Genomic DNA, 15,477 nt, shown 5'->3' on the forward strand with positions numbered 1-15,477 from the left:
GTTATGGTCCTGCTTTCAACGAGTGTGCGGTAAGTATGGAGGAGTTTTAGGAAATAAATGATTAAGAGATCAAATTAAGAGTATTAATACATTCATTATTATACTTAAACCAAACTACGACCATCCCGACTTTTGAAACTATATTACTGACGACCAGGCTCCTGTATTCTGATGTCTTAACAATCTCTTACAGTCATTTGGTAACGTTATAGGTTGAGTTTATACTCTACATCTACAGTATCTACCGTTACATATATATTATATAATCTACAAGAGTTATAGAGTTATGTTTATATCGACACAAATATTATTAAGTGCAGTCCCCGTCATTTAGCAAATGTTATTTCATGTGCTACTAAAGCATATCAATTGCAATGTTCCTTCAACATTCAGTGTAATATTGCTAATAATAGTTATGCTAACCTGACAAAGTTCAATAAAGAGTAAATCATCATACTAAATTTGATTAAAATTAAATGATTAAAAACAACTTGGGAACCAGTGGGAAAAACCTAGTAGCAGAACAGTGTTTCCCAACCTTGTTCCTGAAGGCACACCGACAGTACACTTTTTCAACCTTTTTGCTATTTAAACACACCTGAATCAACTCATCAGAACATAAGAGACCCCAAAACCTGAAGTTAACGGGTCAGATAAGGTAGACATCCAAAATATGTACTGTTGGTCTGCCTCTAGGAACAGGGTTGGGAAACTCTGGGATAGTGGCAAAGTATAAATTGTAAACATAATATATCTGTATATGAATATATACAAATTGTGGTCACACTTCACAATAAGCTTTTATTAATGTATTTAACATGAGCTAATAATAAACAATACAGCATTCATTAATCATAGTTCAACATTCACTAATGCATTGTTAACATCAAAACTCATGCTTGTTAACTTTAGTTAATGCACCCTGAGTTAACATGAACTAACAATGAACAACTATTTAATTAAGGTTAACATGAACAAGTACTGTAATAAATGTGTTGTAATTGCATTAACTTATACAAACTTATTGTAAAGTGTTACCCGAATTGTGTGTATGTATATATTTATATATATATATATATATATATATATATATATATATGAAGAAGTACTTTTCATGCTGATGTTAAGAGTTATCAAAAGCCTAAAGATGACTTTCATCAGATGATTCCCGTTTCTCTCTCTCAGCAGACACAATGACGATAGTGATTGGTTTTGAAGGCAGTGCTAATAAGATCGGCATTGGTATTATTAAAGATGGAGAAGTGCTGTCAAACCCAAGACGAACTTACATCACCCCACCTGGACAAGGTGAGAGCATCAGACCACACCTGTAAAATCATAAACAGTGGCATATTCACATACAAGTACCATCATGATACCATAACTCATTATACCTCCTCAGGGTTCCTACCGGGCGAAACTGCCAAACACCATCGCAGTGTGATCCTCACGGTCCTCCAGGAGGCTCTCGATGAAGCAGGCCTGAAAGCTGCAGATATTGATTGTGTCGCGTACACAAAAGGTGAATTATTATTTACTTACAAGTGTTTTTCCACAACTCATGGTGTCCGTGGGGTCTTAAATTTCAAAAACTAAATTTGAGGCCTTAAAAAGTCTTAAATGAACAGAATATAAATTGTGCTGTAGGTCTTAAATCATTTTAAATGGGTCTTAATTTTCCAATGCACAAAAAAGTTACCCAATCAGGCCAACATCCATACAATCACCAACAATCCATCTCAATGCATTTCAATTTTATTTATATATAACTATTGACAACTATTAAGATTAAAGTGGCTACAGTACAATATCAGTATCATGCATGTTCGTTATTACAATTTATTGAATATGTGCATCCGTCTAGCTCCACTTCTCAAATGTCTCCTGTTGTACAGGGCCTGGAATGGGGGCTCCGCTGGTGACAGTAGCCATTGTGGCCAGGACAGTCGCCCAACTGTGGGGCAAGCCGCTGTTGGGAGTCAACCACTGTATTGGGCACATAGAGATGGGCCGATTGATCACCAATGCCCAAAACCCCACTGTACTGTATGTGAGCGGAGGAAACACTCAGGTCAGTTTTTAAACTCAGAGAAGTCTGGGAATTGGGTGACGCAGTGGCACAGTAGGTAGTGCTGTCGCCTCACAGCAAGAAGGTCGCCGAGTCGTTGGTTCGATCCTCGGCGTTTCTGTGTGGAGTTTGCATGTTCTCCCTGCGTTCGCGAGGGTTTCCTCCGGGTGCTCCGAATTCCCCCACAAGTCCAAAGACATGCGGTACAGGTGAATTGGGTAAGCTAAATTGTCCGTAGTGTATGATTGTGTGTGTGGAGGTTTCCCAAAGATGGGTTGCAGCTGAAAGCGCATCCGCTGCGTAAAAATGTGCTGGATAAGTTGGCGGTTCATTCCACTGTGGCGACCCCAGATTAATAAAAGGACTAAGCCGACAAGGAAATGAAATGGAAGTCTGGGAATTTTATATAGATTTTTATTTTGTCTAAGTCATGGTATTTCTTTTGTTTGTCTACACTAACTCGGACACTACAATTAACTCAAAACATCAAGTTACTTTTTGTTATCATTAGTGTACTTTTGCAATGGTGTAATCATCATTTTAATTTTACTTTATTACTATCCTGCTCATTAAAGGAGAGAAACAGATTTGAATGTATGGCCATATCAGCTTTTCTGCCTATTTCATGACAAAACCAATTCAAAGTTATATATGTACATTTTATTAACATCATTTTTCTATAATAATCAAACAAATTATGAAAATAAAAAGACAATAATAAATAATACATAAGATAAGCATCTAAAAATTTTTTTTAACATTTACTTTTGATAAAAATTCCTTTCCTGCTCATTAACTGTAGTCAATTTCAATCATCAAGCAGTACCTGTTAACCAAGTCAAACATACAATTCAAGAGCTTTGGCCACAAAACGACCACTTCAAAGATCGGACGGTCCCCTTTCTTTTCAAAATATGAGGTAAAGTTTACACTGTTGCTCTCAAAATGGTGATTACATTCATGGAAAATGATATTCAAGCTCAAACTATTTTAATATATTGCAAAGCACAACAGCATCTTTTTTTTCTGGTCATCATTTAGCATACCGATGTAGTCAGGGAATTTGGAACCCTGAAAAGCACCTTAATATTAAATGTAGAGACATTTCAATAGCGTACATTCCTGCATTCTCATGTTTATGTATTCTCTTTACTGTTTTTCTCGACAGGTCATTGCATATTCTGAACGACGTTACAGAATATTTGGAGAAACTATCGACATTGCTGTGGGAAACTGCTTGGATCGGTTTGCCCGGGTCATTAAGGTCAGCATTTAAGAAGCTAAATACAAGCTCCGTTTCTGTAAGATTGTGTTATTTTAAGAATTTACTGCTAATTTTGATATTTACAGATATCAAACGATCCCAGTCCCGGATACAACATTGAACAAATGGCAAAAAAGTACATTTCCATGCGTCTCAACTTCAACTGCTCATTTAAAAGCTGTCATTCGTGTAATAAAAACAGTTATTTACTTAATAAATATTCATTTTGTTTAGGGGCAACAAGTATATCGAGCTGCCATACACAGTCAAGGGGATGGATGTGTCATTTTCTGGGATTTTGTCCTATATCGAGGTGAGATGAATGACTAGATTTCTACATTTCTTTGTGAAAATGCACCGATTCCTTCATATTTCATTTGCATTGTGTTCAAATGCAGGACGCCGCTCACAAAATGTTGAGTACAGATCAGTGCACGCCTGAGGATTTGTGTTTCTCCCTTCAAGTAAGTATTTGAACCTACAGTGTGTATTTACCACATAACAAATGTTGATGGTGATGCATTACTAATAATTATGTGATTGACAGGAGACTGTGTTCGCTATGCTGGTGGAGATCACAGAAAGAGCCATGGCCCACTGCGGCTCTCAGGAGGTCCTGATTGTCGGTGGAGTCGGCTGTAAGTGCAGTCATCTGTTGAAAAATGACGCTTTAAATCAGGAATCACCAAACTTGTTCCTGGAGGTCCAGTGTCCTGCGGATCTTACCACCAACCCTAATCAATCACACCAGAACAAGCTAATCAAGGTCTTACTAGGTATACTTGAAACATCCAGGCAGGTGTGTTGAGGCAAATTGGAGCTAAACCCTGCAGGGACACCGGCCCTCCTGGACAGAGATTAGTGACCACGGGCTTTATATGTGTCTTGTGTTTGAAGTCTGTTTCAAATGCTGTACAGCAGGGGTGTCTGGTTACCTGCAAATTTTAGCTCGAAATTGCCTTAACACACCTGCACAGATGTTTTCTAGAATGCCTAGTAAGAGCTTGCCCAGTTGTGTCTGATTGGGGTTGGAACTAAACTTTGCAGGACACCTGACCTCCAGGACTGAGATTGGACATCCCTGCTGTAAACAAAATGGCAAGCCTTATTTCTTGCACATCACTATAATATCCAAGTCTGCAACTAAGGCATTAGTTGAACAACTCGATTGCTAATATTTATTTTCATATATACACCAAACCAGCACTCAAATCAAGATAGTTTGAAAGCATGTAATCAAGCTCTTCTAAAAGTTCTCAATTCTTAAATTACACCTGTATTTTAATTCATTGTTGGGGAAAAAAATGAATATACACAGTGACTAATGACTTGTTTCCATGACCTGTTTGTTAACGCACTTGAAGGGATTATAGGGACACGAAGGGATAGTTCAGGCAAAAAATAAATTCTCTCACCATTCACACTCTTTGAACAATGTTAGAGTTTTACTGCTGAAAACGCAGCCATTGACCAGCCAATACTATGAAAGTATACTCATTATTTATGTTTAACAGGAGAGAGCTTTGATTTTATTTCAGCTTCGCTAGCTATTTCGTGGCAAAACAAAATGTGCAAACATTTTATAAAAAGCACTTTTTTATTTAAAAAACAAGACATATAACAAAGATACTAACATTATATTAAGAAAAGATTTAAAATCTAAAATAGTTTAAGATTTACTTTTGATTAAAGTTGACATTTGTGTAGGATTCACATTTAAAAACATGTTAAATACTCTACAGATAAAGGTCATGGTCTGATAGCATTAAAAATAGGGCATTTCTAAAGTATGTATTTGACAAATCTTCAATTTTGGGTGAGCTACGCCTTTAAAGTGCTCCAGACATTACAAACCGGTTAAGTCTAATATGACAATATACAAGTATAGTGCAAATGTTGAGATATACTAGAGTTCCAACATTATATGCCTGGTTTTTCATGTTAACAGCTCACCCAAAAATGAAAATGTTATCATCAAAAATCATTCAAACTGTTGTCTTTTTTTTCTGTGAAACAATAAAATTGTTTAAAGATAGCTGGAAACCATAGTAGGAAAAACAAATAATATGTATATACAAATACTACCAACATTTATGAGAAGATCCCCATAAATGTTTGAAACTAGGGTGTGTAAATGACATTTTTGGGTGAACTATCCCTTAAAATTGCCCTAAATATCGGCATTTGTGCATTTATAGAAGAACTACAATCTATAGACTTCAAGTGTCCATTATTGGGGGCACTAAAACACCCAAATCTACTAATTTGTGTCTCATTTTCTGGTTTCTGCTGTTGTTCTACAGGTAATCTCCGCCTGCAGGAGATGATGGGGGTCATGTGTAAAGAACGAGGCGCTCGACTTTTTGCCACAGATGAGAGGTGAGAAAAATCCGTTTATTTTTACAGCAGACCGTGATGAATAGCTTCTTATTAAATTATTGTAAATCTCTTGCTATGATATGCTGCCTTCAGCTTTTGTATTGACAACGGAGCCATGATTGCACAGGCCGGTTGGGAAATGTTCCGCTCGGGTCACGTGACCGAGCTTCCAGACTCCTGGATTACACAAAGGTAAACAGCTCCACAAATAACTATTAGCGTCAGTTAATAAAAGTGTTTGCTTTGGGCTCCGCTGATGAGATAACGCTGCTGCTTTATCTTGAGCCTGCTGGTTTTTCCATTGCATGCTGATATTAAATGTACACCGGTGTTTTTATGGTTTTAACGATGACGTTTCGTGTGTTTTAGGTACAGGACAGATGAAGTGGAGGTCACATGGCGAGACTGATGTGTGCAGTGCCTGATGTTTACCAATTTAAATGTCATTAATCATGCTCTAAATGTCACATTGCAGTCAATAAATTCTGTTATTCATCTTTACGCAATATTCATTTTCATGTTTCAAATTGGTTTAGATTCTCCTTAAAGGTAGACTTTGTGTAAAAACATTGAAAACAATGAATTAATGATGTATAGTAGTTATGTCATGCATAATTATTACACGGCTCTCTGGTATACTTGATCCTGATTGGTCAGTCACAATATTTCAAAGTATATTCTAAAACTATTAAGCCATGGGGGCACTTAAAATCGAAAAATACAAACAAAGAGCTGATGCATGTTTGCGTCATAACACTTTTCATGACTTGAGCACGAATAATTACCGAATAAAAGCACTTCTACGTTTTTGTGTACGCTAGCATTTTAAATTTGGTTAAATTTAAAACACCACAATTTATGTTTAAAGCTTGGAATAAAATACATCCAAAATGCATACAAAAGTTTTTTGAAGAAAGACAAGGGGGACATAACCCGAGAGAACTAAATTTTAGGAGGTTGAAAACAAGGACAACTTTTAAAGTTTGTGTATGTCTGTCTGTGGTGTGAAATTATGGAACAGTCTAGATCAGACTTTCAAACAACGTCAGCATAATAATCAGTTTAAAAAGTTGAGTAAATATATATTATTAAAGGAATATAGCGATGAAGGTGATTGAAAAAGGATAAAACGAGAAAGGTATGAGGAAACTTTAATTAATGGCTATTTGCAGTACTAAGTTTTTTTTCTTTGGGTCTATGTTACAAAATGTAGCGGTACAAATGGATTTAAACATATGTAAAAGATACCAAAAAGATCAAATATGTAAAAAAAGAGATGAGTAAAAGAAGAAATAGGTTTACGTAATAGACGAATGAAGTATGTGGTAATGGTGTGGGAAAATAATAAGCTTGTGCTTCATCCTACTCAATTTTCGACCATGTTGAAAGGTAATTTTTTTTGTTAATGATATTTTATGCATGATATTTTTGATGGAAAATAAGTAAATCAAATCACATCAGTACTTTAGAAATACTCAAAAAAAATGTCTCTGTCAATGTTTTAAAACAATTTTATTCATTTACCCAAGTCACACGAGTGGCAATATCACATCAGTCGCATCCATAAAGCTTTTTCCTCATAAATGCAAAAATATTAAATAAATCATGTTCCTTCTATAGTGAGCCAACCCTTATCTTGTTGATTAGCATAATTTTAGGGGGGGTTGATCAATTTAATTCACAGAATTTCTACACATACTGCAAACTCGACTTTTTGGTCACATCCATAACGCATGTTTATTTTCTGGATTTAAAGTACAAAACATGTTTACAGATGATTAATAAAGTGTAAGTCGCATCTAGGAATGCAACGATTAGAGATTTTGGTTGCACGATTATAATTTGAGGAATAATCACGGTTATCACGATTATTATGCGTTCTTTAATTGCAAACTACTATCACATGAAAACTTTTTATATTTTAAAGTGTTATTTATCGCTGCTCAGTAACTAAATACAGCACAAAATACCAAAAAAACAATATGATACATTTATCTTTGGACCTAAAAATAACTGAATAATGCTTTTGGCATTTAAACATAACTAAGAATTTTACACTGAAAATAAAGGACAGAACAAAAATAAATGAATAGTCTTTGTCTAATGTAAATTTAAGCATCATACTAGTTAAGCATTAGTAGTCAAAGACTGCTGAACGTGTCTGAAAGGCACTAATCTGCACGCAAACCATGTGCAGCCATTGGAAATAACGAACTTGTGTGCGTAAATGTGAATGGCCCTTAGTTAAAAACCTCCCCTGCCATAGTTAAAATCAGCATTTGATCCAATGTGCGTGCGTATTGTGGACAAGCTCAGAACTTTAAACTAGCGCACAGTTTGCAGAACTTTAAGTTGCAGCAGTTTTGTTGCAGAAACAGTGTTGAGAAGCCTTTACGATTAATTAACCGTGACAAATTAAACCGCGGTTAATAGTGAAATCAGTTAATCGATGCATCCCTAGTCGCATCCAACCATTTTTTTTTTCTGCAAGCTTCACTTTTACTGAGAGTTAGTGAACTATTACAGCTCAAATGTTTTCTGTCGGTTTACTTTTGTGGCAAGCAGCCATGTAAGAAGCAGGATTACAGCTAGCAAAAATTCAGGCGTTGGGCATTTATTCTGCGAAAACACCGGCTAGATGTACATTATTCCTTACTTAACATGAACCTGATGGACAATATAGCATCTCTGAAATCATATCACTAGCTTTCTACACAGGAAAGGTGGTTTTGAAAATAGATGGATAGATTACCGATGTTGAATATTCAGTCTGTACACGTTAAAAATAAAAAGACCACAAAATATTTTAACAAGTTTATTCATTTTGTATTATGCAACACTGTTTGATTAAATCTCTGAACATCTTCCAGTGTAAATTATTTGTATGTCGCTAAAAAACGGAACGAAAAAAAAAATTATTGGGTCATACACAGCAACGGATTCCTATTAGGATTTATGACCGACATTCAATCTGGGTGAAATATATATATATATATATTAAAAAAAACAGCATTAAGACCAATAGACATTTGAAGGTGCTGCCATAACGTGCCAGCTGCACCTCTGTAAACTTCATGAGAACAATTTGCATGGGAAGAAAGGGATTATCGTGAAAGGGAAGACTGATGAAAGGACATTCAGAATTCAATTGGGGAAAAACAAGCTCAGTCTTTAGAGAACGGGACGACGTGTTCAACTACAGGTCAGAAAGTGCTCGATTTAACCACTCGCACACAAGTAGGAACAAGGGAAGAATAAAAGGGGTTCTTAACTGTAAAACTGCAGTTCACTGAAATAAAATTGCAGCTTGATAACATCGTTTTGTTTTGTTTTTTTTCTTAAAAGAGACAAATCTCCACCATTAAAATGACAGAGGTATGCAGAGGGACTCTGCGCCTGAGGCAGACTCTGTTGTAAGGCAACCGAGAAGACCAAGACATCTATCTTCAAGAGGAACAAGTCCAAAGCGTCTCGGCAGAAACGTTGAGGGGATGATAACCTGAGTGCGGGGTGTTTGTTTGTGTGTGTGTCCTGTGTATGTGTTTGTGGAGGGGGGTTAGTGTGTGCTAGGCGGGCGACTCCAGGGCATTCTTGTACCAAACAACATTTGCAGGGTCTGAAAAACAAAGCGAGTCTGTTAAAGATGGTTTCAAATGGTCTGCTTTATCTTGATTTCCATCTGCTTTTATTATGAGATGGAGAATAGTAGTAAAGGATGACTGGCATCGTTTAATTATCATATTTTTGTTTGGCTCATGTGTCGGACTTTTGTATTCACAGCATTTGAAAGTTTTATTTTGACTGCAACGGCAGATGCAAGATGTCTCTGCACGCTTTTTTCATGCTTTTCCACTCAGAGTTTGACAGTTCTGTCTGATAAATGAAATCAAATGCATTCTGCGCACAACAGTCAGTCAGTGCAAGGTGGATGAGGTGCAGTTGAACTATAAGCCCTTGGCCTTTAAACTGCACCGCCTCAATATTCATCATTAACTGCATTAAAATAATGATTTGTTGTTAAAATTTGTTTTAACTATTTTTATCTATATTACAAAATGTTGGTGTTTTAGTTTAATTTGTATATATTCATTTTTATTAACATCTACATACCTATGTCTATTTTAGTACTTCTTAACTATGTTTGATTGATTTTAATAATAATAAATAATAATTCCTTACATTTATATAACACTTTTCTAGAACTCAATGCGTTTTACACATGGGGGGAATCTGCTCTTCCACCACCAGTGTGCAGCATCCACTTTTTTTTTTTTTTTTTTTTTTTTTGCACCAGACCGCACACCAGCTGATTGGTGGAGTGATGAAGCCATTTATGATATGGGGATGGTTAGGAGGCCATGATGGAAAGAGACTAGTGGGCAGATTTGGCCAGGATGCCGGGATGAAACCCCTTCTCTTTTTTGAAGGACATCCTGGGATTTTTAATGACCACAGAGAGTCAGGAACTCGATGTATAATGTACAATTTTTGTATACATGTAATTATACATAGGATGTATAAATTCTTGTATTTTTTTTCAGGGACAACAGATAAAAATAGCCCTCTGGCTAATTCTGGTGCATTTGCAGAAATGCTAACTAATGTACACTGTCCCTAACCAAATAAACAAATAAATAAATAAATACAGTTTTATGGTCTGAGAAAACATGATTTCCAGTTAACACGTTTGCCAGATTACAGTGAACAGTTGACCATTTCCTGTGGGTTTTCTAAATTTTAAGAAACTTATTTGTGAAAAATTGCCATTATAGTATTTTTAAAACCAAACCATATATATATATATTCATAATTTAAAAAATTTGATCTAGTAACTTAGCATAGCTACTGTGAAAATTAAACACGCATGTAAAGACATATGGTGGATATATAAATAAATAAGTGTGTGTGTGTAATATAGTAACATATAAACACACATATACTGAGATAACCTCGTTGCTAATCAAACAATTGACATTCAGCAAACCACTACTTCATGAAAACGAGCAGACACCAACCTTGTTTTTGCATCCATAATATTGCGCTCCATTCTGTGGAATAAAAACAATCACAGTGAGATAAGACTGCGTGGTGTGGTTAGAAATTAACAGGCATTACAGCTTATAAAACTACACTCTCGTACCTTGTGTGTGATACTCCAAGGCTTCCTCCAGGTGGCGACAGCTGAGCAGCAGCTCCTCCGAACTCTCGGAGTCTCTCGGGACCTGATCAGGCAGAGACTCAGATGCTTTTACAGTAAGCTCTCCAGCAACCGGGTGGAGATCTGGACTCTTTTCCTGTGGAGCGTCTGCTTCTGGACCATCATTGATGAAGCTCAGTCCCCACTGGTTTTGCAGCAAAACCCCAATACCAGGAGGCTCCTCTGCTGCCCCAGCTGAGCCTCCACCTGCCTTCACCTTGGAGGCGTAGCTAACAGTCGGCTGCAGTTTGGCAGGGCTGTCTTTCACAGGGAAAGCAGGTGGAGGTTTGAGCAAAGACAGGCTGTTGTCCACCCATCGCTCCTTGTGACCACTTCTGAAGTGTCTGTCGTCTGAGCGTGGCCCGACTCTCAGGCCGTCCCGACGGAAACTTCTGGATTTATTCGGGATGCGGCGCTCTCGGTCACGGCTTGATGTGAAGGTCTGGGTGTGGCCCACCCCGTTGAGGGAACTTTCTGGGCTACTTGGTGAGGCTTGACGTTTCTCCATCGCAGACGAACAGCCCCCTCCTCCCCCACCACAGCTGCCAGAGCCGGGGGAGAGGCGACGGTTGCGGATCTGTGGTTCTGGTTTGGGGGGTGACACTAGGACGGCCGGATCACACAAGGGGTCGGACTCGCACACTGCATTGCTTGACTCCCAGGTACCTAAAGAAACAATCGACATTGATTCAAAATCAAATCAAAACACTCAGGGGTAGCTTAAATAACGTGTCGGTGGTCTTTGGGTAAGAAATTAAATAAATGTGTCGACACTCTTTGAGTGAGAGATTAAATAATGTGTCGGTGCTCTTTGGGTAAGAAATTAAATAATGTGTTGTTGCTCTTTGGGTAAGAGATTAAATAATGTGTCGGTGCTCTTTGGGTAAGAGATTAAATGTGTCGGTGCTCTTTGGGTAAGAGATTAAATAATGTGTCGGTGCTCTTTGGGTAAGAGATTAAATGTGTCGGTGCTCTTTGGGTGAGAGATTAAATAATGTGTCGGTGCTCTTTGGGTAAGAAATTAAATAATGTGTTGTTGCTCTTTGGGTAAGAGATTAAATAATGTGTCGGTGCTCTTTGGGTAAGAGATTAAATAATGTGTCGGTGCTCTTTGGGTAAGAGATTAAATGTGTCGGTGCTCTTTGGGTAAGAGATTAAATAATGTGTCGGTGCTCTTTGGGTAAGAGATTAAATGTGTCGGTGCTCTTTGGGTGAGAGATTAAATAATGTGTCGGTGCTCTTTGGGTAAGAAATTAAATAATGTGTCGGTGCTCTTTGGGTGAGAGATTAAATAATGTGTCGGTGCTCTTTGGGTAAGAAATTAAATAATGTGTTGTTGCTCTTTGGGTGAGAGATTAAATAATGTGTCGGTGCTCTTTGGGTAAGAAATTAAATAATGTGTTGTTGCTCTTTGGGTAAGAGATTAAATAATGTGTCGGTGCTCTTTGGGTAAGAGATTAAATAATGTGTCGGTGCTCTTTGGGTAAGAGATTAAATGTGTCGGTGCTCTTTGGGTGAGAGATTAAATAATGTGTCGGTGCTCTTTGGGTAAGAAATTAAATAATGTGTTGTTGCTCTTTGGGTAAGAAATTAAATAATGTGTCGGTGCTCTTTGGGTAAGAGATTAAATAATGTGTTGTTGCTCTTTGGGTAAGAAATTAAATAATGTGTCGGTGCTCTTTGGGTAAGAGATTAAATAATGTGTTGTTGCTCTTTGGGTAAGAAATTAAATAATGTGTCGGTGCTCTTTGGGTAAGAGAATAAATAATGTGTTGCTGCTCTTTAGGCATGGGATGATAACCGTTTTCAAGGTATACGGTGGTTTGGAAAAGTCAAGGTTTTAGAACTGCCAATGTTTTCTGTAATACTCTTCCTAAGGTATGTGTAAGATTTTTTATTAATATATATATATATTTTGTTTTTTTAGGACAGCCAGCAGAAAAAAAAAAATCCAAAGATGCCCCTTTAAATTGTACTGAAATCAGTTTACAGTGTACAGTTTAACATTCAAATCTAACAATAAAGGGATAGTTCAGCCAAAACATTCTGTCATTTACTCACCCTTCGTTGACTTAAATCTTTTTGATTTTCTTTCTTTTTTTTTAAAAAAAGCTGGAAACCTGTAAACACTGATTTCCACAATAGCCATGGGCTGGCATAAGATTCTAACAGTAAGATGATAACCTTGGATAAAAATATCACAGTTTGATGGTATTGTGAATACTGCTCTAAAATATATATTTTAAATGTCTGGGTAAAAAACAAGAACTTGTATCCACTTTGAACACAATATATTTTATTTGAGAAACATTTTGGAACAGTTAAACAATATTTTTTGCTGCAGATACTGCTGTCCTAAAATAAACTATTTAAAAAACTAAAAATATATTATAAATACACCTAGAAACATTATAGCAAAAAAAAAAAATTGATGGTTTTAAAAACCTTGACTTTTCCAAACTTTGTTATGCCCTAAAAACATTTATCGTCTCATTCCTACTCCACAGTATTTATTTTTCCTACAATAGAAGTCACTGGTTACAGGTTTTCAACTCTCTTTACAATTCAACACAACACAGAAACTCAAACGTAAAGAAACACTTAAGTAAACTGCACTGTAAACACACAGTAAATTTTAACTTTTGAATAAACTACCCCTTTAACATTCCCAACCACATCAACACCCCTAAGCATACTCATTTTAAAAACGCAAAATGGTATATAATAATGCACAAATAATTATTGAAGTAAAGACAGATTTATATGCGCACATTCATTTAGTGACAGCTCCATACAGTTTACCATGGTACTTTGAATATTCGGACTGAAATCACATGCAAGTATGACTTTAAAAAAAATTAACACTATTTAACTAACTGTGAACAATGATGGTTATTGGCTGCTAATATGATTTCACAATTTAGAATTTGCAATGAATACTTTTCTCAAAGTTCTTATACCTTTTCCAACTTAAATTACAGTACTTTTCCAAACACTTTCAAGGTGCAATTTATGCTCTTTCAGAACCTAACAACCACGCACGGTAAATTACATTTATATATGCTGTATGTACTTTTACACATTTAATCCGATTGTGCTATTTAAATAAACAACAACAACATGACATTTCAATTTAAATTGTTGAACACTTTAGAGCACAGATTTGTTGGGATATTTCAAACAAAAAATGGTTTTAAAAAAAAAAGGTTATTGGATGAAATATCTTAAGTTTGGTTTCTTTCTACCTAAAGTTGATATCTCAAAAATGAGCTTACAGTCAGATTTTTTGGGGGTATTGTAGCAAGTTAACGTGTCTGCTTCAAACCATTCCTGAGCACTTTGTTTGGCGTTTTTAGGAGCAAATATGCATTCTGTGTGAATATCTGCTACATATGCGCATGCTGTGAACATTTTGCAGTGAAAATTGGTAAAACAACAATTTTATGCACTTGCAAAAATGCTCTCAAATATATTTTGAGCTCGTATTGATATAATTTCGGGTGCATATGCGAACAAAAAAGTCGCAATTTCGAGCCCGACAATTTCAATTTGAAGCAGGTTCAAGCACCTTGTCTAAAAATCCAAGATAGAGGTAAAGTTGGTTTTATATTCACACATTCATTCATTTAGAAGTCTCTATATTGTTTACCATGTTACTTTGAATATTCGATCTGAATTAGCAAACAAGTATGAATTGAAAACAACATTTACACTGATTATTTGACTGTGAACAATTTTGCACTTTGATGGTCATTTGCTGCTAATATGATTTCGCTATTTAGATTTTGCAAATAATACTTCTATGAAATTATATGATTATGGTAAAATATGAATGTGCGTATATAAAACCAACTTTACCTCTATAAATCCAAGCACTTCCCTAACCTTGAAAACACTATTAAAAATCAAGCATTTTCCAGGATTTGCAGCACCCGTACGAACCCTGTTTTCTGAAAGTATATAAATAAGGAGAGAGTCCGAATATGCGACTATAAAATCATCTTTACATCAGTTAAATAATTGACACGAGGAAGACGTTATTGCACATGCCCCGAGCTAAGCCTGAGTCAATGAACCATGGCAAGACGCAACTGGAAATTTCTAGTCGGAGTCTCATTCACAGCTGCAGACTCAGAGGCCTGATGAGGAAAAACTAGGACATATCTGGAAAATATGTCTTCACATAAACATTTATTAATAACGCATCACACTGCTGATCAGGATTCACGCAGTTTTCACCGCTAACGTTACGTTACCAGACAAACGCGGATATTTTGGCACACACTTCAATATATTGGAATTGACATAAAAAGCTAGCTTTAAAATCTAAACCATTGAGGGTTTTAAATAAGAGTCGACATGTGATTTACAACATTTTAAAACGATATTTACGTGTTAAGATGCTAACGCTAACAGCAGGCCGCTTGTGTTTGGGAGTTAAGCGCCCATAACAACCGCCTTTACACCGGCCAACAGAGCAAACCCGAGGCGTCAGATAAAATAAGAGCACATATTAACGATTTCAGATTATTGAAAACATACTCGACACCAACTGAAGACGACAGTGAC

At 36.4% G+C, this 15,477-nt stretch overlaps 2 protein-coding genes across 7 annotated transcripts in view; one reads left to right on the forward strand and one right to left on the reverse strand.

Moving 5' to 3' along the window:
- osgep (O-sialoglycoprotein endopeptidase) lies at positions 1-8,705 on the forward strand. 3 transcript variants are annotated; one of them, XM_087246687.2, is made up of 12 exons: positions 1-29; positions 1,186-1,308; positions 1,403-1,522; positions 1,896-2,071; positions 3,237-3,332; positions 3,419-3,468; positions 3,567-3,645; positions 3,731-3,796; positions 3,880-3,970; positions 5,636-5,711; positions 5,805-5,903; positions 6,081-8,705. In XM_087246687.2, exons 2-12 carry the CDS (start codon positions 1,194-1,196, stop codon positions 6,118-6,120), a joined length of 1,008 nt encoding a protein of 335 aa, XP_087102813.1. In that variant the 5' UTR covers positions 1-29; positions 1,186-1,193; the 3' UTR covers positions 6,121-8,705.
- Positions 8,513-15,477, reverse strand: part of si:ch211-214j24.10 — an 8,676-nt gene continuing 1,711 nt past the window's right edge. The window contains exons 1-4 of one of the 4 annotated variants that reach the window (XM_088649828.1): positions 12,484-14,745; positions 10,852-11,717; positions 10,727-10,759; positions 8,514-9,327 (exon numbers count right to left, since the gene is read on the reverse strand). In XM_088649828.1, coding sequence (XP_088505954.1) covers positions 9,278-9,327; positions 10,727-10,759; positions 10,852-11,593 — 825 coding nt within the window. In that variant the 5' untranslated portion in view covers positions 11,594-11,717; positions 12,484-14,745 and the 3' untranslated portion in view covers positions 8,514-9,277. 4 annotated transcript variants of the gene reach the window in all.

Source organism: Danio rerio, chromosome 4 (assembly GCF_052040795.2).
Source record: "Danio rerio strain M-AB ecotype USA chromosome 4, GRCz13ab, whole genome shotgun sequence".
NCBI classification, from domain to species: Eukaryota; Metazoa; Chordata; class Actinopteri; order Cypriniformes; family Danionidae; genus Danio; species Danio rerio.